This window comes from Quercus lobata, chromosome 12 (assembly GCF_001633185.2).
Source record: "Quercus lobata isolate SW786 chromosome 12, ValleyOak3.0 Primary Assembly, whole genome shotgun sequence".
Classification (NCBI taxonomy): domain Eukaryota; kingdom Viridiplantae; phylum Streptophyta; class Magnoliopsida; order Fagales; family Fagaceae; genus Quercus; species Quercus lobata.
This window is the reverse complement of record NC_044915.1, coordinates 2,420,729-2,446,525: the sequence shown is the minus strand read 5'-3', so window position 1 is coordinate 2,446,525 and position 25,797 is coordinate 2,420,729. Positions and strand designations below refer to the sequence as shown.

Genomic DNA, 25,797 nt, shown 5'->3' with positions numbered 1-25,797 from the left:
ATCAGACCGGTAGACTATTAGAATTAATTATCAAATTATAGATTGAAGGATTTATTTATATTTAACTTCCATATTTGAATATATATATTTTTTAATTTGTATTGAAAGAAATATGAAAAAAGAGGCTAGAAACTATGTTAATTATTTGTTTGGTTTAGTATGTGGAAAAATACTAGTCATTCTGGATCGATCCAATCTATCAAAAACTAGGTAAGGGTTATAGATCTAGCAACTAGTATTTGTCCAATAAATTTCCATCTCAAATTTGTTTGGGTTTGTGTAAGTATTGTATGAGACGGTCTTACGAGACTTATGTCTTAATGACATATGGGTTTTACAAGTGTGTGACTCACATGTCATTGAAACATAGGACTTATAAAATTTTCTTATATAAGAATTTTTTGTTTGGGTTAAATCCAAATGGATTAACTTAATTCATTTATTATTTATTGTTTGACAAACTCAATCATTTATTTTTTCTCACAAAATTAAATGCAGTAGTCTTTTTTTATTTTATTTTTTTAATAAAATAAAAATTAAAGGTTTGGAAAGGTAAAGTCTAATTAAATATGATAAAAAAAATTAATAATCTTATCAAAAAAAAAAAAAAAAAAAAAAGGGAGAGGAGGAGGATGAAGAAAAAGTTTTTGGCTCTAACGAATAATCAATGAAAAGTTTTATATGTATGTAATTATTATATGTATATTGAGAGCAGAGTAAAAAAAAGGAGTTGTTGATAGTATCAAGTTTTTGGTATCAATCAAATGCTAAAGGCTCTCCCTGCGCTTCCCTGCCGCCTGCCCACTTTTCCCTCCTTCAAAAGGTACGCCTTACACTCCACACTTTTCTTCTTCTATATCCTATTTTGCTCTCTCTTTTTTCAAAATTGATTTCCTGAAGTGGGTTGGATTTGGATTTGGATTTTTTAGATTCAGTTTTTAGTTTTATAGCGATTCATTGTGAAAAAACAGTCATTGCTGCTTCATATTTTCAATGATTGCAACAAAATGAAGATTACATACATGGCACGAAAGAACTAACTTCACTGATGGGTTTTGAATCCAGAGTTTCAACCTCCATTCATTTTTGTGGGAGGAGGAATTACCATTTGAGTTGGAGCTCATTGAACTTTACTTTTTGCAGAGGAAAAGAATAGAAAATAGTTCTGATAAGTAAGTAGTTCACATAAAAAAAAAGGTTGCCAAGTAATGCAATGCAAGTTAAATGGATTAGGATATCTTTCTGTTGTTTTATTGTTCAGATTTTTTTATTTTTTTTTGGGGAGTGGGGGGGTTCTTTTAAAATGTTTTACCAAATGGGTTTTGTGATGTAGGAGAAATTAAGTTCAAAGAAAAGAAAAAGATGCAATGGCTTTGGTGAAGTTAGATGATTAAGATTTAACTCTTATATAGGGCTAGGAATCTAGGGTTACTATATGTTATTATGAATAGCCTTTTTCTTTGGGTCGTTATAGGTGACCTTTCCTAATCTAATATATGGAATTTTAGATTTGGAGTCCATTTGGAAACAACTTATTTAGCTGAAATTGAAAATTTTTTGCTGAAAGTACTATAGATAAAGCTAAAAAGTAATTGAAATAATAATATGGGACCCATGAATAGTACCAAAAAGTGCAATGAGACTGATGAATAGTAACAAAAATAAGCTAAATAGTAAAAAAAAGCTGGCTTTTTAAGCCAATGCCAAATGCAACCTTGATTAGTTCTTGAGCTCTTTAAGCCTAGGGTTCTGACTTCAGTCCTATTTTCGTCTCCTAGCTGTAATCTTGTTTTCTTGCTCGAAATTTCTTTTTTATTTTTTTTTTAAATTAAGAATAATTTTATTGAAAACATACTACTTTTGTAACCCTTTAAACCCTATTTCTAAACCATATGTAAGTTCTTTTCACCGCATCATTTTGTTTGGATTCATTGAGTGGCAAAGCAAATGGGATGGCAAATATCATTTGATATGTTATGTATGAACTATTTTCTATCTCATTCTTATGTAATTCTTGAATTTGCGAGATATGTGTTTCTCAGTTTTGCTTTAAAATACATGAAGTATAGCTTTGGTATTTTCCTGAAATTTTTAGAAACCTAAATGTTAATTTGCCATTTGCTCCTAACAATGGGTATGTATCATGCCAATTATCACTGTTAAACTTCCAAAGATCTGAGAATCATGGGTATCCTTTAATTGGGATTTATGTCTAATCTGTTGCAGAATAGTATCGAACAAAATGAGCACGACACCATCACCAATATATCGGGAGTTCATTTCTGTGGAAGGAAGTGATATTAATTCAAGAAGTAGACCTGATGGTACAACTATATTTTTCTGCCTCTTCTATTTTAACATTTGCTTTAAAATTGTAGACTACTTTTAGGAGCATTTTCAAGTTTGTTATTCTTATTTTTGGTCACTAAATGTGAATGTTTTACCATCTTTGGGCTGTTTTAGGGTTTGGATCTTTAGTTTACTTTTTCTAATACTAGGTTACCAGAGGAGTTTGAGAAATTTTAATAAAGCATTGTTTGGAAAATGGCTTTGGAGATTTGGGAATGAGTAACAAGCTCTATGGTTGTGGAGGAGAGTGATAGAGATTAAGTATGGGTGTGAAGGGGAAGGTTGGTGCTCCTGTCCTGTCATTGGTACTTATGGAGTGAGTTTGTGGAAATCTATTAGTTGTGGCTGGCTTTCTTTCTCTTGTCACATCCAGTTTGAGGTTGGGGTTGGGTCTATTGTTAAATTCTGACAAGACATTTGGTGTGGGGACACCTCTTTGAGAAATTGCTATCCAGAACTATTCACTATAAGTTGAAATAAGGAGGCTTATGTGGCTGATTTGATGAAATCCCCAAATGGTGTTCTCTTTCGGGATTTGAATTTTGTATGAGCCATTCAAGACTAGGAATTGGAGTCTTTATCCACTTTTATGGATAGTATTTTATGGAGCCTCTTTGAGGGGAGTTGGAAGAGATAAGATTTGCTAGATGCCTACTAAGAGAAGAGGTTTTGAGGTTCGTTCGCTTGACTAGATTTTGACTAAAAGAATAGACTAGTCCTTCCCTTGGAAGACTGTTTGGAAGCCTAAGATCCCTTCTAGAGTTGGTTCTTTTTTTTTTTTTTTTTTTGGATTGCAGCTGTGGGGAATATTTTGACTATTGATAATCTTCAGAAGCGGAAAATTTGGATTTTAGATTGGTGTTGTATGTGTAAAAGAAATGGGGAATCCATAGACCACCTCCTTATTCATTGTCCCATTCCTTCAGACCTGTGGTCTATGGTATTCACTTTGTTTGGCATTCATTGGACCATGCCAAAGACAGTGGTTGAGCTTTTGGCTTGTTGGCAAGGGAAGTTTGGACGGCATCAAAATGGTGCTATTTGGATGGTGGTCCCTCATTGTTTGATGTGGTGCTTTTGGTGGGAGAGAAATAACCGTCACTTCGAGTATTCAGAAAAAAACAATTCTAGATCTCAAACTTTTCCTTTTTAAGACTCTCATGGACTGGGTAGCAGTGTTAGGCGTTCGTTCTTTTTTTTTCAGTCGATGGTTTAATGGACTCACGCAATTGTGCTTTGTCCCTTGTGTATACTACCTGTATACTCAGGTGACATTTCTTTTTAATTTTTTAAATATATTTTTCATTACTTATCAAAAAAAAAAAATTGTCATTTGTCCAAGGTTGAAGGGTGTCTCAGCCTTGCATTTTTTATGAGAATGACCGACTCTGACTCTGAGATTTGGTACTGGGAGGAACCTCTCACAGGTTGTAATAGGTGCACTATGGCTCATAGTAGTGGGGAAGCATATGGTAGGTGGCAACCTAATGCCTTTTGGTCCAATCTATTGTGAACTAATTAGTTGAATTGACTTGCCAATTCTAAGGAGAGGGTAGGAGCTGGAGGAGCTGGCATAGCATAGGGGAGGTTTCAGATTGGTTTTGAGGATGGTTAGGTTTCATCAAAAGTTTGTGTTTCTATAAGGTTTTGAAAACCAGCTGATGAGCCTTTTTTAAACCATTCATCAATAAAAAGGAAGTGCGTGGTCAAAAGGGGAGTTGAAGAGGCAATCGGATTTTTCTTAAAGGGAGGGTGACTGTTTAGAAACCTAACCATTTCTATTAATTATGTGGTGTTTGAAGAGAGGGGGTGGGGGTTGGGGGGGAAGAGGAGAATGTAGTTAAAAGGGGAGGCGAAAAAGGAATTCGTTCTAATAAAGGGGGGGTGTGACAGTTAAGAATCCTAACCACTTCTATTAGTTAAATGATGTAAGGAGATAGGGGGAGGGCAATGTGATGCGGTGAGGACTTCAGTTTATTGTAAAAGAAGAGTTTAAGAAGAAATTCCAGCAACAAACAAGATTAAAGTAGAGAAAAAGATAAATGACTGAAATTGAAACAATCAAATATTGATTTCTAAGCTCAAAAAGGGCTCAAGAAACATTCAAATATGAAACTTCATAAAGTAGATAAGAAAATCTCATTGAGATCATTTTGTTAACTATCTGCTCTCCCTCTATAGCATCCAGCTCATTGAGATCATGTAACAAATTATTCTTTTTGAGAATCACAGTTCTAAACTCTTCCAAGCTTCCTTGTTCCATCTCTTCAAATCCAACTTAAAATCTTCAGTTTGTTAGTCAATTTGTAGCCCATGACCCTCGAAACTGGTGTGACTCCCACCTAGTATTAGATGACCATTTAAAATAAAATTTAATGATGTATGATGTTTCATGATTTTAATTTGCAATTTGAATTTGAAATAATGTGAATGTTATATTGCAGGCATCAGATTCCGTCTTGTCTCGTATAATATTTTGGCTCAGGTATGAATACCAATTATCCTATGTGCTTTCTTGTACTATCTTTCTTCTTTCATTGCATTCATAAGGAGTAGCTGGTTATGTTATCATTAAGTAAGTAGAAGCTTGCAATTTGCGGCGTATATGCATGGCACGACTGATCTTTTAAAGCTTAGGGTTGAAAATATAATTTTTGGAATAGTTTAGGGACAAAAAATATATTTTTTAAGTTGAAGGGAAAAAAGTGAAATTTTCAATAGTTTAAGGTAAAAAAAGAGTTTTTTAAAGATTAATGGCGAAAAATGAACTTCATGCAAATTTGGTATGAAAGCAATATTTTTAGCCCTTATTTTTTCTTCTTGTATCAAATATGAAAAAAATCAATTTCATTTTTACCTTATTATTGTTTATGAAAATACAGTGGATTTAATATGAAAAAAAAAAAATCACAGTACATTATTCAATAATCTACAGGAAGCCTATAATGAATTTGGATCCTATTTTTGTAAATTCTACTTGATGCAATATGATATTTCGCAATTCATATTGTTATAAAAAAAAATTCATGTAATATTAAAAATAGTGAAAAAGAAATGATTTTTGTTTAATATGGGTGTAATAGTAAATTGTACAGTTGATTATCTCTTTCCTCCAATTTTTCCTCTCAATCAAATAAAGGAAATTGATATCAATTTTCTATCCTCACTTTCTCCTCCTACCAAACACCATATGATGTAAATTTGGTATCTTTTCTATATTCCACTTTGTCATCCTTCCTACATTTTTCATCATTCAGCTTTTATTTCCTTACTTCCAAATAGAGCCTCAGTAATCTGATTTCTTGGTGAAAAATTTCAAATGTTAGGGCTAATTGATACAGCCTCTACTGTATCACCATTAGTACTAAAGAAGCATTGAATTAATGTTAGGCACCATTCTATTGCTGATCCCTTACCAAGTCTGTCCATTAAATTCTTATGGTATACATATCCTGCATCATTATCTGATAGTGCCTTTTTGATATTGAAAAAAATTGACTTATATTGTGTTCAATAATGCAATACAGTTGGTGTCTTAACACTTTTCTCGGCCCTGTGTGCTCATTCAAAAGTTATTTTGGAAAACTAGTAGTATTATTTTATGTCAGTCTTTACGTTGCCAACTAATTTGGCCAATAAGTTTTAGAAACTTTGAAGGGATTTCCTATGGGGAGGCATTGGTGTCAATAATAAATTCCATTTGGTGGACTGCATAGTGGTTTGCTCCATTGTTCAAGAGGAAGGTTTGGGTATCAGAAAACTCAATTCTTATAACCAAGCCTTCTTAGGAAAGTGGTTTTGGAGATTTGGAGTGGAAAGGGACCATTTGTAGTGGAGAGTAATTTATGCCAAATATGGAGAAGGGTGGGGGAGGTTTGGACAGTGGAGCAAATTTGGGGTTCACTTGGGATTAGCTTGTGAAAGGGCATACGCTCAGGATGGGATTCTTATTCCAATTTCTTATGGTTTGAAGTTCGAGATGGGTCCAAGGTGAGGTTTTGGAAAAATATTTGGTGTGGTGACTGCTTCCTTAAGGATTTATGTCCCAACTTGTTTGACTTAGCGGTGGACAAGGATGCCTTAGTGTCTTCATATCTAGCTGGGCATTGGAATCCTCACTTCATCTGGCTTTTCCAGGATTGGGAATTAGAAGCTTTTCATATGTTTCTTGGGGCACCATATGATAATTTGCCTACCTCATTCGGTCAAGACCAAGCATTGTGGTTTGGCATCAAAGAAAGAGTGTATGAGGTGGGATCATGTTATAATGTTCTTAGGGTTCCTACAAGAGTCTCCAATGGAAGAGCATCTGGGCGGCTAAGGTTCCAAGAAAGGTGGCATTTTTTGTGTGGATTGTGGCCCTTTGAAGAATTCTAAGAGCGCATAACATTCGGAAGCATCACATTTTAATTGTTGATTGGTGTTGTATGTGTAAATGTAGCAGGGAATCTATAGATCATTTGCTCCTCCATTGCTCTATGGCATCCAATATATGGTCCTATCTTTACTTTGGTTGGGTTGGCTTGGATGATGCCTAAATCTGTGATTTAACTGAATGTTGGCAAGGTTAATTTCAGTGCCATGGAGGAGCCAAGGTGTGGCAAGCCTTGTCCTTGTGCATCATGTGGAATTTGTGATCGAAATAAACAGATGGGTCTTTGATGGCGTCAAATGTCCTGCCTATATCATCAAAGAGCCTATTTTGCAGACGTTGTTTGATTGGATGCATGCTCTGGGTGGCACCCCTTTATGCTTTTGTTGATTTTATTGACACCTTTTCATTTTGAGTTGTATTCTTTGAATTGGGCTAGTACACATCCTTGTTCCTTCGCTTTTCCTTTTCAATAACATTCTTGTTAAAAAAAAAAGCAAAAAGAATTTTAACTAGTAAGTTACACTTGAGTCTTGAACCCATGATATCACCCTTCACATTGCTCTTACAGAAAAAGGTGTCATTTGAGTTAGAGATCAATGGCAAAAACTAGTGATATTATCCATGTGAAAGAAATGAAATTTATTTTGGAACAATAATAGTTTACCATGTAATGTGATATACTTTTATTTCCTAATATTAGTTGTTGATGTAGGACAAATTGGGGAATTTGAAGAAAATTAGAGAGAAAATTTAGGGTGTTCAGTGGCTGAATGAACAGTACTTGTGAGAAAGAAAGAAAAGAAGAGAAGAAAGAAAGAGAAGAGAGAAGGAGAAAGGACCAACGAAGGCCAACATGCCTATTACTCAAACACTCAATAATTTTATTAATCAACACTCTACCTCCTTTGAATACATTGAGCACAATATATATAAAGACTCTTTGTTGTACTAGTAGTAATAAGACTTCTACTATTATAGTTTGACTAATAAACCAAAACCTAATTGAATTAAACCAAAACCCATACATAAAGACCCATGGCTCTTAGCTATAGCTCATACACAACAATTGTAAAATTACTAAAATACCCTTGACTCTAGAATAACCAAATAAAATATGAAAACCTAATTAACTACCGTAGACACTTATTCTTGGGCTTTGCCTCAGCCGTAGGCTTCCAAAAAGAATATTCTTTCTTGTACCATGCTATGATTGCGCCATCAGTTGTTCTAATTTTGTACATATCTTTACTTGGATACTTAAAATGATAGGATTAGGATTATTTCAGTTTACAATGTGAAAGCTTTTAATGCTTATTAATTAGGATTTAAGCTTCCTTTTCACTGCTTAAAACTTTGAGCATGACGTTTTAAAATCATTTTTCTCCCTTTATTTGGTGTAGGTGTATGTGAAGAGTTCTCTGTTTCCACACTCTCCATCTCCTTGTCTCAGGTGAAATAATTCATTTCAATCTTTTTTCTTTACTAGATAAGTTTCCTTTATGTCTTTCTCATATTAATATTAATAATTTCCATTTGTTTTTGGTTGCTCCAATGAGGTTTAGTATTAATAACGGTTGATATTGCCTTTGAGATTGTTGTTTTGTATAGCAGACAATGAATTTTTCATGAAAATGATCAAGGACATATATGTATTTGTAAAATATGTGGAGCTCGGTTTGTTTTTGTATGAACATGTATAACAGGAAAATGCATTGGTAGCATCTATAAATGTGGTCAGTGCTTTGCATATGCCTACTAACATGTTATTTTGCCAGTTAAAATTGCCCCACCTTTTTTCCCATTGCATAATCTAAATGTTTAGTATTTTCTTACAATTTGGTAAAAGGATATTTGTATCTCACAAACTTTTGCAGTCAATCATTGAACACAGCCCAGGAAAATTCACCCTGTTTTTCTGCTGGCATTTCCTATTTCTAAGTAGTTCTCTTACAAAATTTATATGTTGTATGAAGCTTTTCACATTTAAATTCTGTAGGCTGTGCAAAATTGAGGGTTTGGTTGTATGATAAGTCTTAATCTGAGCTGGATTATAAGAGAAATTCAAATTTATTATTTAAAGGCCACTCTTTACATTGTTATCCCTTTGAAAGAATACTAATCTGTTCAGACTTGAAATATTTTCGAAAAGATACTATACCTTCTAAATCAAGACAACTATAGCCTTGGATTGTTATAACTATTCCCATGAAACTAAATTCCAATAAAGTTAAATCAGATTTAAATATTGCTTACTAAGTTAAGAACTTCTATCCCACTATCAAAATTTAACAAAAGCTCTATGTGTGTGTGTATATATATTGCTAAGCTTAGTAGAAAAAAACTGTACAAACTGAAGCTCAAGTTTTCTAAAACTGGTAGTGATATCAATTGGCAGTTGTGATTACTAGAAACTTTGTAGTTCACAAAAAAACATAGACTATTTCAGCCTGCAATGGAAGCAGAAATCTATAATTACAAAACTTAAGTTGATAGTTGCATGTATTACTTTGTTGTAGAAGACTGTTCTGCAACTTTGTGATTATCATTCTTCCTCCTGGAAGTTCTGTTCTCTCTAATTTTTCTGTCTTCTGAAAATTGCATTGCCGCCTACAATGTTCAATATATCTTTCACTCTTTTATGCTCATGTTGATCTTGATTCTAGCCACATTCTTCTCATTTTTGAGCAATTCATCTGCGATCCCATCCAATTTAATTAGGCTCATATCATGAAGTCTGATCATTTTCTACTCATTATCATCTTATTCTAACCCACCCTTTTTCTGTTTGGTAGTGGTATTTTACTATTTTGATACCTTTTTATTTTTATTTTTATAGGCATTTTACTATTTTGGTACTTCTTTTAGATCAATTAGTCTTCACTTCAGAAGCTTTCTGAATCCTTTATAAATTTTACATATTGATGTACTTTTGGTTTCTAGAGGTAGTTTTTGCTTTATGATTCTGTTCATGGTGTAGAAAACAACCTTCTCAGTTTTCTTTTTTGTTTCTTTTCTTTATTTCATTCTTTAGACTAGCTTGTAGGTTTCACATGAAATATAGGATTCCATTGTATTATTTCTGACGTGACAAGCTTTTGAAAAAGCAAATGTTCAAGGGATTTTCTATTATAGATAATGACATCGAAAGTGTAGGAAAATAAGGATAACAAAAGGATAAACAAAACAAATTCTAAGCTTCACCACCTAGAATCTGCCTGCAAACCTTAGGCTTCACCACCCAAAAAAGAGGAGCACATTCGCAACTCATAAAATTCTTATTCCAAATCATACTCCCCTTCACAATTACAAGAGCACGACTTTAATATGCTTTACAGATTACACCAATATGGAAAATACCTAATTAAATCCCTTAAAACCCTCAACATTAAAAGGCTACATTCAAAATTCAAAAACAGAAATAATTTCAAATTCAAAATGAAATCTTAAATGATTTTGGTGCTTCTTGCATCAGATAAGCCTTCTACTTCTAAATGTTTTAGACCTTGTTAGTTTCTTGCTTTAAGAAGTAGAGGTTTTCCTGCCACAGTTCTGGGACTTGTATATTGATTTATGTGTGTGTATATATTTTTTTCATTAACTTTCCTTTTTGACCTTGTATCCTACTTTCAAGTATAATTGTTTTTGTCATTAACTTTCCCTTTTCACCTTTGCAACGATTGGGAAGTCAGCTGGTATCATATCACACGGAGAGTTACGGATTTTTTGAATGTTCAAATATTATAAGTTTACATTTTTGCCCTTGTAGATTTTGAATTTGCAATTGTGGGAGGTTTATTGACATTGAAGAAAATCAATAAGTTTATATATGTAAATTGTGCTCATTACAGGTGGAAAGCTCGTTCGCAGGCGATTTTATCTGTTCTCAAGAACTTCGGGGCTGATTTTCTCTGCCTGCAGGTTTTGTTTCACTCATTATCCCCTTTTTTGCGGTCCGTTTGATGTACACTTCACACACTGAGAAAAATTTACAGTTTTCTTAATCCAACTAGTTAGTAAGTTGAGTTTCCTTAATATTTTTTCCATGCTTGGGCCCATGCAAACATACATAAATGTTGTGTGTGAAATTAGTTATTGTGACTTATATGTTACAATTTTATCAGGAAGTTGATGAGTATGATAGCTTTTACAAGGGGAAGATGGAGAGTCTTGGATATTCTAGTATTTATGTGCAGAGAAATGGGCAGAAGCGTGATGGATGTGGAATTTTCTATAAGCAGAAAAGGTATATTAAACTTCCTCTTTACTGATTCAAAATAGATGAGAGCAATGATCTTTTATTTTTGTGGACATCAAGCTCATAGTTCAATGGATGATGATGTAAGATAAATTGGGGAGCCTGTTTACATGTGCTTGTGGTAGGCTTAAGGTTAGGAGGATTTATTTTTAGTGTTTAGAACTTTAGAAAGAAATATTAGGGTTTGATATGGGAACTGGGAAGTTTAGGGTTGCAATAGAGGTGAGAAGAAATTGAGATTGAACTTGTCCAAAAGCTATGAAGTGTTAATGTGATTATTGTCGTGAACAATACATGTGAGTGGTACATGTGGGCAGACACGTGAGCAGTACACATGAATAGTGACAGAATGCTAAAGGAAGTAGAAAAAGAGACTTTTAAAGATGAAAAGAACACACTAAGGTTAACGTGCCTCAATACTAACAATTAAAAATGCCCAGTCTCTTAAATTAATCAACCCTATTTTTTTTTTTAGTACAGTGACACTTTTCCTAGTAGAGCTGGAACTCCTACTTTGACTAATAAAGAAACTCCTGTTGAATTTGAATAAAACCCACACATAAAAGCCCTTAAACTAATAATACTTACCTTATAATAAAATAAAACCCAAGGCCCACAATTATGACCCACAACTAACACTTACCATTGAATCTAAAAAAACCAAATAAAACATAGAATAAAATAGGCTAAATTATGATTAAGTCCTTGAACTCTACATGAATAGTCAATTTGTTTTCTAAGGTTTCAAATTAGTCAATTTGGTCCCTCACATTGGCAAACCTGGGCAATCCATTCTTCCTGTCAATTGCCTTTACATTTTTGTTGTTTACTGTATAAAATGCTGCTATTTGGGATTCACTCTTTTTTCCCCTCTCTTTCCTTCAAAATTTTCCCTCTATTTTCTTTTCCTTCTCCTTTCTCTTTTCTCTCCTTCACCTTCACCCCCTCTGCTGTCTTCGCTACCTCTCTTTTGTCTTCTTCCTTCCTCACTGTTGACCAACTATTCTCTCTTTTAACAACCTACCTCCAGCCTCCAGCCATATCTCTCCATCACCTCCTTTTACTATTCTGTTTCATTCTTTTTCTTCTCTCCCTTATTTTTTTGTCTTTTCTCTCTTTCTTTTCTTCTTCTCTTTCACTCTATCTCTTAATGTTTGGTGGCTGATCCACTAATGGAGAATTCACATGGGTATGGCTTGGCCATGTGAGGTAGAATGTCTGGAAATTGTTTTGGCGTGGGTCTTTGAATTAGTGATGGTTTTTGTTGGTATGGGTTTTGCGTGGGTTTTTGGTTTCGAAGGATGGGTTTTGGTGTTGTTTGGCAGTGTAGGCGGTTTTGAATGATGGATGTGGGGTTTGGTTTGAGGTTTCTTAGTCATGGTGGCTGCTTGTGCATAGTGGGTGTTGGTTTGCCTAGGGTTTTGGTAGCTAGATGGTAGCATTGGGCTATATGCTTTGCTTGTGAATGGTGAAGTTCATGGCAAAGCCACATGCTTGTATGGTTTTGCAATGGCTATGTGGAATGGGTCCTGATTTGGATTGTTGTGTGAGTTGGTGGAATTTTGTGCAGGTGTTGATGGGATTTTTGTTTCTTTTATGGATGGGCTAGGGCGTTTGGTGTGAATTGTTGTAGTATTAGTAGGATGGCATGGTGGTTTTTCTAGTGGGGGTAGCAAGTGGAGTTTGAGTTTTGTGATATTTGGGTTTGGGGATGTTGTCGAGAGGTTTTTTGAATCAAAGGCACGTGTCAGTTTGTGTTGGGGACCCAACCTGGGACTCATTACCAATCCGAGAAAATGGTCAGTGACTACCAGAGTGTGCCTTAGCCCACTAAGAGCCAACTTGAAGTTTGGAGGAGTGAGATTTTACACACTAGAGATGCACAACTACTGACTCCAATATGATCTAGCCAATTTGATGCTGGAGTCTAATGCATTACACGGATGATGTTGAAGACATGGTGACGTGGTACGGAGGAGTGACATGGCACAAGGCCAGCCAATCCTAAGGGTTGAATTTCACAAGTGCCTTATTGTTATTGAAGCTAAATCTACATGTGCTAAGTTTGTTGTAGTATTTGAAAATTAGAGGGAAAATTAGTTAAAGGCACATGCACATGCTAGATTTTAGGAAGTTGTTAAATCTAGCCTGTGATTAATATGTTACAATTGTATTCTAGCATGTAATAAGTTTTAGTTAATTAGGATGATGTTATCATCAATAACTAACTCCTAGGCTATAGATATCCATATACATGGATTGTAAAATAGCTTGTTAGTAGAATGTTATAATTTCATATTTGAGTTTAGATTGAGGTGTGAATTCCCTCTCTTTCTCTAGAAATGAAAAAATCTTCTTACAATTTCCCTGTAGCAATAAATTAACACAAATTGATTCTAACTGAATGTCAATATGCATAAAACATGTAGCCATAAGTCGAAGTTAGGAAATCCATCAGTAAACGATTCAAAGCAACTTTGGCAACCAATTCTTTACTTATTCTAGCATGTAGTCAATAAATGAAACAAACACTATAGTAATAAATACATCTTATCCATCCATGGTCAAGCAAAAATATTATATGATTTCATTTTCTTCCATTAAAATCATATGAGAAGAGAGGTAAAACTTAGTATAGCTTGAAAGGAAGAGAAAGTGTGTCCACCCATGCACAGCAAGGCTACAAACTAACTCCTATACACAAAGCACGCTTAGATGATGATCCTCATGGTGAAGTATTAGTGTGTTTGGTGTTTAGGCTATGTGTGGGTACTTGAGTGAAGGTAAGGAAGGGTCTGTTTATAATGAAGGCTTTGTTGTGGGAATGGGTGTATATCAACTAAAAGGTATTTTTGGTTAGAAGAACTTGTTGTCATATGAGGTAGTGTGTAATATTGATGAATGCTTTTGTTTTTATAGAATTTTTGGGAGTGATATGGTGAAGAATAACAGAGATAGGAGAACTGGTCCTTTGACCATTCTTCCTATTCCTTAGACAAGAATGACAAGTCTTGTTTCTCCTCTATCCATCTGGTCCCCTTTCCTAATCCGTGCAAGTCATTCAAAAGGCTATACAGTGAATGGCTTGCATTAATTAAGCATTAAATCAGGTTTTTATGTTTAGGGTAAGGAAGGTCCCATTATCTTAAGCAATGTCAATGGTGAATAATGCATGTTAGAGTTTGCTTGCTCTACAGTGTACACAGGTTTTTCAAAGGCCAAAGTGGTAGGAGGGGACATGCCAAGCTCCATGCTTCTTGAAGCTGTTTAATCACTAAATAAACATATCCTCATGACCTCCAAACCATGATTTTCTAAGTTTTCCCTCCCGTGATTTTTGTGCTTGGTTCATGAACTGAGTATTATCCCTTTTTGTGATGGAGAGAGGTGGTCAAGGGAGGAAGAAATGTAGTGGCTCTCTCCCCCCTCTTTTGGAGTTTCAGTCATGGCTTTCTCAAGTTATGACCGGAATTTCAAACACGAGGAAGGGAGCCTTCCTTTCCTTTTTTCCATTCCTACATTCTCTCTGTCAAGGTGTAAAATTGCGTGTTAGTTGATAGCATGCTGCAAAAAGCTTTTTAAATTGCTTCCCATGTGTACTGTTGTTACTTTATCTTGACATTTTGTCTTTTAGAGTTTTAGTTTAAATTGTCCAGCTGTCCATCTGGTTCTGTCTGAACTAGGAGATGACCGGTCCAACAGTTGTCTAGTTTCCCAGTAGTTGGCTAGTTGCTATATTATTCCCTCGTCTTGGGATGCGTTGAGCCAATTTTGTTTATGGGCTATCACTTTGGAGTTGACCAAGCCTTACCTAGCAAATGGGTGGTCAGGTGCTCTCTTCTTGGTCCGTGTGGAGTGGGCTTCTTTGGGCCTTTTAGGCCCAGTTTGTTGAGGAACTTTGTTGGGCTTTTTGGTCCATGCTGTGTAGTGAGGAGGATAAATCTTTGGGCCGATTGTGCTGCAATGGACCTTAAGCCCATGCCATGTAGTGATGATTTGAGATTTGTTAGGCAAACCTGTGTAGTGTGGTTTTATTGGGTCCATGTGCTTGTACATGCCTTGGTCCTTTTGTTGGGCTGACTGGGTAAGTCTCCTCCGATGGGATCTTGCCACATGATGTTTGTTAAAAAAGAAAAAGCCCTGAACAGATGTTGAATGTGTTTTGTGTGTAAAAAGAGTGAAGGTGTAGGGAAATGGATTTGCTTTGGTTGTGGTAATTTTGGGTGATAATAGTGTTGCTGTTATAGGGCTTGATTTGGGAATTTTGATATTGGCTTTTTGGGTTCTTGGTGGCTGAGAGAGAAGGGGTGGCATTGAAGGAGAGAAAAGAGAGAACAAAAGAACAGAAAAAGATGAAAAAGGAAAAGGAATTGAAACAGAGAAAAAAAAACTTTACTCCCAAATGACACAATTTTAGGTTGTCAATGGCACACAATGGTTGCGTAATCAAACAAAGCCTTAATCCCTGCAAATTTTAGTGGCTAGATTTCTTCCCTTGGCATGTATAACAAGTATCTAGTCTCTTCTCAATGCCTTTATGTGTCCTTCTACTGCTTTCAACCTGAATCAATAATAGTAAATTGAAAAGGAAGCTACCTAACCATTACTGAATGTGTGAATGGCCTTGGCTTTAATAATATTAGTGGCAAAGGGCCTTAAAGGCCTTTTTAACTCTTTGTCAGAACATGAGTGAAAGATAGCAGTTTCAAACACAAACATGTATGTTTGTCCGCCCAAGAAGCACAGACACAGGACATGATGACATGAAAATTCTTGAAAAATTAGGAAATGAGCGGCGGAATACAACAATTAATTAATATACATATTTAGGTATATTTTATGTTTATTTTAAAATTTCAAAATAATCAATTAAAATCTTTAAAAACATAAGTAAAATAATATATAAATTTTCTCTCAACACACTAAGGATATGCATGCAAGAGTGTCCTAGTGTGTCCGTATCTGGCACATGCCAGGGATTTTGGAGCGTCCATGCTTCATAGTTGTCCACTATAAAAAGCATGTGAAAGTTGAAGAAGTTTCTCAAAATTTTTTTAAAAATTTGTAAACTCATTTGAAATTTCATTTTTATATTGTCTTGGAAAATCCTGCCCTCCGAAAAAGGTGAACATTCAGATAATAAAATGAACTTTTTCTTGGCAAAATGACTTGGGACCTCAATCCAACAATGAGATGGTAACTTTTCATAAAGTATTAATCACTGATCATTCTACAACTTCACAAAGTCATATGCTCATAATAATAGTACCAATTTATCTTAGTTGTACATCTTCTTAAACTTCTGCTATTGATTCAGTGCAGAGTTGGTTTTAGAGGAGAAAATAGAATACAATGATCTGGTAAATTCAATTCAAGATGGACAGATTTTAGGTGATGACAAACATGATGTGCCAACTAGTGGAAATATAAGAGCTGAACCAGAAAATGGTAATTTTTTTTGTCCTTTTATATATAAAGTTTCCTTTTGTTAATAATTTGAGCAAGCGTCTTTTCTGTTTTTTGACATTTTCCCTTATTGGAGCCATAGTTATTCACTGTTCACTTTTGTCTGGCTAACATAAGAAAAAAAAAGTGTGGTACATTGCAATGTCTTCTTGTTAGTATCGAGAGCAGGTCACAAAAAGCTCTGAGAAAAGCAAACTCAAATGCCAAAGAAATCTTGAAATCATGTGTGGCTTGAGGTAGTTGCATGCGTTGATTTTTTTTCCTGATTTATTGTCAATAGTGGAGAATAAGAATGTTGGGTTTGGAAAAGCTGTGTGTGAGGTTTCTTAATTAACCCTAACACCTGCTTTATACTTTTATTGCTCTTATGTAACAATTAATATATAAATTACAGATATGCCCTGACAAGTAGAGGCATTTAGAATAAACTATGTATTCCAAAACTCTGCTATACTTCTATTGGATTTTGATTCACCTATAGTATAAAACCTGTGTACTGTATGGTGCCTTTTCTCTTTTAAGTTGATAAAATTTTACTTATTTATTAAAAAAAAACAAGAATTCCAACACTCTCCCTCAAGTTGATGCGAAAATATTGCTCATGCCCTGCTGGCTTAAAATAGGATGAATGCTCTACTTGAAACTCCTTTGATTAAGACATTTACTAGTTAGTTCATAGTTTTCGCAAATGGAGTACAATTGATGCCATTGTCCAGCTTTTCCTTGATTAAGTGTCTGTCAAACTTAATATGTTTGATCCTATCATATTGCACAGGATTGTGAGCAGTATTTCTTGAGTATAAAACCCCAATCATTTCAATAATCTTCACCCAAAGAGGCTCATTAATACCACTTAAATATATAAATAAATAAAACTCATAAATACCATGAACCAGTGCTGGAAATTCTGCCTCTGCACTGGATTTAGCTACAATTGCCTGTTTCTTACTCCAAGCAACCAAATTATCTCCAACAAAGTTACAGTACCATGAGGTAGATCTTCTGTCAATAATGGAGCCAGCCTAATCTGCATTTGTGTAGGATTCAACTGATAAGTAACCAAGACTAAAATAAGAGTAATCCTTTATCAAGAGATGATTTCAGATAACGAAGAGTATGGTAAACATTTATATGGATTCTTGTGGTGCATGCATGAATTGACTAACTACACTGACTTTTTTTTTTTTTGATAAGTAAGAAGAGAATATTCTTAATAAAAGAAAAGCAAGAGAAACACAAAGAGTTCACAGTAGTAAACAAAGGAAAAAAAGGAACAAAAAAACAAAGGCAACCCCTAATCTATTCTAATAGAAGAAAGAAAATCCAAAAGGGTAGAACAATCCGAGAAACCCCAACATTGAGACCAATCAAAGAGGGTCCGCTGGCACAATTCTAATAACTGAACCACAGTTTTCCTCTCATCCTCAAAAGACCGCCGATTCCGTTCAGTCCAGATAGTCCACATTAAGCAGCCTGGAACCAAATCCCAAATATCAGAGCTATGCTTCCCAAGCCATGATACCAACAAAATAATAAGTCCACGACTGAACCTGACATGACCCAAACGATCCCAAACAACCGAAGCATATTCATCAACAAAGAATGAGCTATCGGACAAAAAAGTAACAAGTGATCCACAGATTCCGCATTGCAACGGCACAAACAACAACTATTCGCCAAAGGGCGACCACGAAGCATAAAATTATTCAAAGTTAGAATCTGATCATGGGTTGTTGTCCATATAAAAAAAGCCACCCGTTTAGGAACCTTAACTTTCCAAAGGAAAATAGGAGCTACATTTCGAATCTTGTGATAAAAAGACCGAGTATCAAACTTCCCACTGCCATTTAGATCCCAACAAAGCCTGTCGCACCCTCCATCCCTAGGAGTTCGGGTTTGGATGAAGTGAAGAAGGGAATATGAAGCCGCCAACTCCCAATCATTAAAATCCCTATGAAATCTTAAACTCCACACTCTGACGTTATCGCCCACTAGAGGGCTTAACACATCAGAAATACAAGCTTCCTTATTAGCTGAACACAAAAATAACTGAGGATAAAGAATTTTAAGAGGAACATCCCCAGTCCACTTATCATGCCAAAAAAGAATGCAAGAACCATCCCCCACCACAAACGAGAAATGCTTGACGAAAGTGTCCCACCCTTCACTAATACTCCACCATAACCCACAACCACGAGCCCTAGTACAAGCTCTAGTGCACCAACCCCCTTTTCCCTCCCCATATTTCATGGCAATGACCCTTCGCCACAGATGCGAGGTTTCATGGCCATACCTCCAAAGCCATTTCCCTAATAGGGTCTGATTAAAAGGAACCAACTTCTAAACTTCTAAACCACCCAACTCACGCGGTAAACAAACCTTTTTCCAAGCCACCAAAGGATATTTGAAACACTCAACTGATGAACCCCACAAGAAGTTCCTTTGAATGCATTCCAATCTAGACGCCACAGCTTTAGGGATAGAAAAAAGGGAAAGGTAATAAGTCGGAAGGCTTGAAAGGGTACTCTTCAGCAAGGTGAGTTTACCACCCTTTGACAAATAAAGCTGCTTCCAGCTTGAAAGCTTCTTTTCATCCTCTCAAGGATCGGATTCCAAATAGAGGCTGTTTTGTACATAGTTCCCAATGGCATACCCAAGTAAATCACAAGCAAACTGCCCACCCTGCACTGAAGGATATTAGCCAAAGACTGAATGTTATGCACCTCCCCAATAGGGACAATTTCACTTTTCCCCACATTCACCTTCAAGCTAGTAAAAGCTTGAAAACAAGTCAAAGCCAGCCTAATAGACAAAATCTGCTCTCTAGAGGCATCACAAAAAAGAATGGTATTATCAGCAAATAAAAGGTGAGAAACACGGATACCAGTAGAATTAATAGGACCCACATGAAAACCCTGAATGAAACCACCTTCCTCAGATTTCTTTAGGATATGACTAAAAACCTCCATGATCAAAAGAAATTAAGAAAGAGAAGGGGAGACAAAGGGTCGCCTTGTCTGAGACCTCTAGAGCTACCAAAAAAATCAGCAGGAGATCCATTAACCAAAACTGAGAAGCGAACGGTAGAGACACAAGTCTTTAACCATCTCCTCCATCCATCCCCAAAGCCTATCCTCTCCAACAGATAAAACAAAGTGTCCTAATTCACATGATCATAAGTTTTCTCAATGTCTAAGTTACACACCACCCCTAGAGTACGACACTTCAGTCTATTGTCTAAAAATTCGTTGGCAATAAGCACATAATCCAAAATCTGTTTGCCACCAACAAAAGAATTCTATGACTCTAAAATAAGTTTATCCAGCACCTGCCTCAATCTATTAGCTAAAACCTTGGACAAAAGCTTATACACACTGTCCACTAAGCTGATAGGCCTAAAATCTTTGATATTCAATGCATTATTTTTTTTGGGAATCAGAGATAGAAAAGAAGCATTCAGCGACTGTTCAAACTCTGAGCTCCTATGGAAATGATCAAAGAAGGCCATGACATCTATTTCCACTACACTAGCATTTTTGAAAAAAAGCTATAGTGAAACTGTCAGGACCTGGGGCCTTATCACCCTCCATCTCTTGAAGAACCTTTACCACTTCCTCCTTAGAAAAATCCCTCTCTAAATCAAGCCGCTTGTCCTCCTCAATACTAGCAAACTCTAATCCATCTATAGACACTGACAAAATAGGCAATATCTAGACAAGTGTGTGACTAATAAATAAGTCTTCCAACTAGGCGTTGGTATCTCTCTGTATCAGCTAGTACATCCCTTGAATCTTCGCCCAGTCTATGATTCAATCTTCCGGGGCATCATAAGCCTTGCAGCAAAGCATTTCTATATCTACTAGGAGATGACAAAAACACATTCTGCAAGATATAAATATACCTTGCTCGGACCTTGTTACTTCAATACCTAGAAAATTCTTCAAATCTCTCAGGTCATTTATTTCAAATTCAGTAGCTAGATATTCTTTTAATATTTTTTACTTAGGGTCATCACATGCTATTTTTTTAAGAGCTGTAACCTAAAGTGAATGCTCTATAAATAAGGGTGATCACTTTGATGTATTTCTATCCATAACCCCACATAAACTGAGTAAATCGCTCAAAGTCTAGGAGATTGCTTTAATCTGTACTATGCTTCCTTCATTCCGCTCAACTTTCCTTGAGTTGAGGGATTCCTAAAACCTGGAGGAATATTAATATAAATTTCCTCTCTTAAGTTACCACGGAAGATAGAATTTTTTACCTCAAGATGATTCAGAGCTCAGTTCAAATTAGCTCTAAATTACAAAAGGACATATATGAAGTTCATCACGGTCAGTCCTGTAGGTTTGAGTGAACCCCTTTGCAGTCAATCTAGTGTTGTACATCTCTATAGACCATCTGCCTTGCTCTTAACTGTGAACAGCCAATAGTTTTTTCCCTTTAGGAAACTCGACTAATTCTGAAGTTGTAATTTCATGTTGTGCTGCCATTTCCTCAATCATGGCATCTCTCCAGTTGGTTTTTGGTCCCAATTAACCTACCCTTCCCTCCCTTCCCAACTACTTTGAATAGTAGAAGGCTAAGATGATTTCTAGTGTTCTTCTATTGCCAACCCAACCTACTTTACTTTCCCATTTGGCCCAATTTTCAATTTCAAGATTCAAACCGAGTGTCTCTATTCAGGTGACCCTTATTTTGCCTCATATTACTTCCCCCCATTAATCTTCCCCTTCTTCCCTGTAATGACTCCTGTGTAAATATAGCTACCATCCCTTGATACGCCCACGTGCTTTGTTGGTAGTAGCATGTGGCTGGTGGTTTCTCCCTTTGCCACCCTTTGTTGGTGGTTCAATTTATTGTCTCGGAAAATGCTAAAAATAATATAATTTTTACTACAAATAGCTTACAAACTGATATGTCAATCAATGTGGTTGGTGTTGCTTCAACATAATAAATAGATTTCGTAATTGCCTTTTTTGGTTCCACACCTTGGTTTGGACTGTCTTAGTAACCTGGGCCGTCAGTGGACATGAATCGCCTGGCTTAAGAAAGAAAGTTGGACTCTATGTGGGCTCCTCATTTGACTTTGCCTGGATCTTTTCTGCTGTCGATTCTTTTTTTAAAACAATGAGTCGAGAAGAAAAGAATACTGAAAAGTGAAAACAAAGGCCTAAACTACAAAAACTAGAAGTTGAATTTAGACATCAGAGGGCAGTTTTGAGAGATTTACTAGGTTCGTTGGAGTGATCATGGGTCTCATTGGTGACAACTCTTGCTGGCATGAACAACATCGCAGATCGGTACTTGTGGGTTGACTGGAATGGATCTCGGGTACACCTCCAAACCTCGTGTCACGGTGTTGAGAGATCGGCAATCCTTGTGTGGCAATGTCTTTGGCGGTGGTGGTGTCAAAGGCTGGCAACAGTGTCATGTGGCGGCACTGACTTCTTGCGGATTTTATTTGACAGTGTGGGTTGCGGTTTTTCTGGATCTAGGTTTTCTGATGGCGGCCAGGATTATGAGGTTGGGTTTTTTGTTGGTGGTGGTGGTGGGTTTTGTGGTGGTTAAGTGATGGTTTTTGGGATTTTGGGGCCATTTGGTAAATGTGTTTAAACACATGTTTTCAGTTTTTAAACAGCATTACATGTATTTTCACACATTTTTTCACTCACATGTATTTTTGTATTTCCAAAAATACAAACGTTACTAAAACAACGTTACCAAATGGCCCCCTAGAGTCAGGCATGAATAGGGATGATGGGCTTGGAAGGGGTAGTAGCAGGTTTCTCTGTTTCTTTGGGAACTTTGGTGGAGGCATAAATCTTAGTTGGGTGTGTTCATGATTTTGTGGGGTAAGAACTTGAAATTAACGTGAGCTATACATAGGTGTATTGATTCAGATTCACAATTGTGGTTGGTTTTGCATCAGTTGGATGTTTGTGTTTAGGAGCTGTGGAAATCGGAAATTTGCTCTGATACCAAGTTGATGCAAAACAGCCTAGGCTTCACCACCTAGAACAGTCCTGTGATCCTTCCTTGGGATTCATCACCTAAGGGTTGTTTGGAATCGCTGCCAAACAGAATCACAATTTTCTACAGATAAAATTTTAGTAATAAATAATAGTCTGCACATAAGTAAACCCTCTGTAGTTTTCAGGGAATAAAGATAAAGATAACATTCATGAAAACCAACCATAGCTGAACTCAAAACTACTAATCCATGAAAGTAGTCTAAATAATCCAAACTAATCCAAATACATAAAGATAAAGAAAATCCCCTAAGATAAGCTTAACCTTGTCCTACCTAACTTATCTTTATGCATTTGTATTAGTTTAGACTACTTTCTTGGATTAGTAGTTTGAATTTATCTTTATTTCCTGAAAGCCCCAGATGGTTTACTTGTATGTAGACTATTATTATTAATAAAATTTCATCACGAACAATTGTGTTTCGGTTTGGTTGTGATTCCAAACAACCCTCTGTTGAAGCCTAAAGAAGGATTACAAGACTGTTTTAGGTGGCGAAGCCTAAGCTGTCATGCATCACCCTCACAACATGGCTTCTAATTAAAATTAAGATAATGGTAAAATAAAAATATACTCTTTTGGTCTTTCCCTTCCCTTTCCTCTCATTAACAAAATAATGGATAATAGATTTCTTCAACTTTTTATCATGAACATCTAAACAACAAATTGAACTCTACTCGTTTCTTTCCTTTCCTTTCCCTAATCCCTGCAGATTTGTCTTATTCTTTACATTCCTTTCCTTAAAAAACTCATGATACAATCCCCAAGGGTTTTCATCTTTACTTTTCTCTGGATGACATTTTCACCCTAGAACTTCAGTAGGTTGCTGATTACATTCTTAGTACTCGACATGGTATGCTTGCATCTAATATGAATGATCTTCTTCTAGGTTTAGAATTGAAAAAGGCCCCAGAGGATCGTGGAGATCCCAATGATCCTCGTGTAAGACTAAAACGTGATTGTGTTGGGATTATGGCTGCATTCAAACTCAAAGATCTTCCAGACCATGTTGTTATTGTGGCAAACACACACCTTTACTGGTAAAGTGGTTCAATCTTCCATAAGTATGTTATATTCTGTATTTTATCAATTGAAGTAACTTTGATGCTTTGCTGCAGGGATCCAGAATGGGCTGATGTCAAGCTTGCTCAAGCTAAATATCTTTTATCACGCTTAGCTTTGTTTAGAACACTGGTATCCGACAGACTTGAATGTACGCCTTCAGTAGTAGTGGCTGGTGACTTCAATTCAACCCCAGGGGATCAGGTTTGCCAGAATTCCCAACCCCTTGATTTATCTAGTTTCCTATTATTTAGCTTATAGTTGGTTTTCTACATTTTTCCTTGATTTTTTTTTTTTTTTTTTTGAGTTTTACTTTTTTGGTATTGGTTTAGATTTTCCCTCTGAGTTTGATTTTGGTCCAAAGTCCAAACAGTTGGTTCTTATTACCAATGTTTTAAAAACAGAAATTAAAAAGGGGGGCGAGTGAATGAAGAGGTTCAAGGTGGAACTAGGGTTACACCGGATGTTAGAACGTGATGATGTCATATATAGTTTAATGATTAACTAAAATACAAATAAATATAATAAATGAATAAAATATGGCAGTCTTGATAAAAAAATCTTTATTACTTATCAAAAAAAAAAATTGATACCAAAATTTAATTAATTTTTTCAAAAGTATTTTCAAAATTTATAAAAGAAAATAGAAAATAATAAAGACAAACAAAAAAGAATTAATATAATTAATCCTTAAGTAATGAGCATAATTGCATAGACAGCAAATAATTTCAAAGTTTCACATTCAATAATTTCAAGTACATAAAGTCACAATGAATGTATATGATTTTATTCATAAATTTTTTCACCAAAAAATTATAGATATATATATATATATATTTTTTTTTAGAGGGATAATTACACAAAAAAAGAAAAGGAAAAAAAGAGAAGTCTTTAGTGATTGGATAAATATCTAACGTTTAAATTGAATTAATATATTTGTTTTTCATTTAAGTGCATCAAGAAGCAAAAGTTAAGCATGAAATAGAAGCTGAGCTTGGTTGGTTTCGCTGCTAGCCAGCCAAATTGTCCAATAAACTTTGTAGTTGGTAGTCAAAGAAACCCAAGTGGTTTACAAGTGGCTTTGTTGGGTTGCCAGATTCGGATAATGTTTTACCTTAGTTTGTAAGCTTTTATAGAGATGAATTAATGTTTATAGCTCATAAGTTCTTGAAATGGCTATAACATTCTTCTTGTTTCAGGTTTACCAGTACCTCATTTCAGGAAACTCTCCACTGGCACCGGATGTGGAGTGTTTAGAGGACATGCCTCTTCCCTTGTGCAGTGTCTATGCTTTTACGAGAGGAGAACCACCATTTACAAACTGCACTCCGGACTTCACCAATACTCTTGATTATATATTATTTTCCCCTACTGATAACATAAAACCAGTCAGTTTACTGGAGCTTCCAGAACTAGACTCATCTGATGTTGTTGGTGGATTACCAAATTACAGCCACCCAAGTGATCATCTACCAATTGGTGCTGAATTTGAAATTCCCAGGGACTAACTTATCTTGCAGTGCAAGTGATATCTGTAATCTCTTGCTCTAATTCGATAGCAACAGTGGGAAGGGGGATTTGAATCTAGTTCTCCTAATAAAGGAGAGCAGGCTATGCCTTTGAGCTATACAGCTCTTGGTGTAATGTCCTATAGTTTTCTTTTTCTCACATCACTCGCTTTCTCTCTCTCAAGTCTCAGCAAAAGTTAAGGTTCAACTGAGAGTATTGGAAATTTATTTTGCGGGTAGACAATTTTGGTAGGTTTTTTTTTTTATAATTTTTTTATTTATTTAAGTAATAAGTCTTATTAGAAAAATAAAGAATATCATTTTGGTAGATTTAAAAAAAAAAAAAATTAAATAACTGATTACAATCCTTGACTTTATTGTACTTGGCCTTCCAGATTGTAATAAGCAAATGTTAGTATGCTTTGACATGTAAATTCAAGAGGAAAGGTAAAAAGAAAGAGTTCTGGAAGTACTTGTATGTATTGCTGAAAATTATTTTCTAGGGATTCTTTGTTTGAAACATGCCTTCTGGCTTTTCTTTTATTCTCGCAGCTTCCTTTGACACTACTCACTATTTGTAAGGGTGATTAATAACCCGTCAAACATGTTCAACCGAACAGTATTAGATGATGGGTGCCACCTTCACCCAAACCTGCCAAACTTGTGATGATCCCTATCTATTTGATTTGCAATACTTGGGGATGGTTTATGATGCTCCTTTTGTCACCTTTATTTTTTAATAATTTGATAGT

At 35.6% G+C, this 25,797-nt stretch overlaps 1 protein-coding gene across 1 annotated transcript; it reads left to right on the top strand.

Moving 5' to 3' along the window:
• Window positions 1-613: 613 nt before the first annotated feature.
• On the top strand, window positions 614-25,433 carry LOC115972054 (carbon catabolite repressor protein 4 homolog 4). Its single transcript, XM_031092204.1, has 10 exons — window positions 614-823; window positions 2,227-2,324; window positions 4,794-4,834; window positions 8,125-8,174; window positions 10,573-10,642; window positions 10,846-10,967; window positions 16,297-16,427; window positions 23,365-23,515; window positions 23,594-23,741; window positions 24,737-25,433. Exons 1-10 carry the CDS (start codon window positions 765-767, stop codon window positions 25,043-25,045), a joined length of 1,179 nt encoding a protein of 392 aa, XP_030948064.1. The 5' UTR covers window positions 614-764; the 3' UTR covers window positions 25,046-25,433.
• Window positions 25,434-25,797: the final 364 nt, after the last annotated feature.

Bases quoted from the DNA above. Each gene is read 5' to 3' on its own strand.
- LOC115972054 (XM_031092204.1), top strand. From the start codon at position 765: ATGCTAAAGGCTCTCCCTGCGCTTCCCTGCCGCCTGCCCACTTTTCCC. The intron at 16,428-23,364 runs GTAATTTTTTTT...ATCTTCTTCTAG, and splicing joins AAGAGCTGAACCAGAAAATG to GTTTAGAATTGAAAAAGGCC. The intron at 23,516-23,593 runs GTAAAGTGGTTC...GCTTTGCTGCAG, and splicing joins GCAAACACACACCTTTACTG to GGATCCAGAATGGGCTGATG.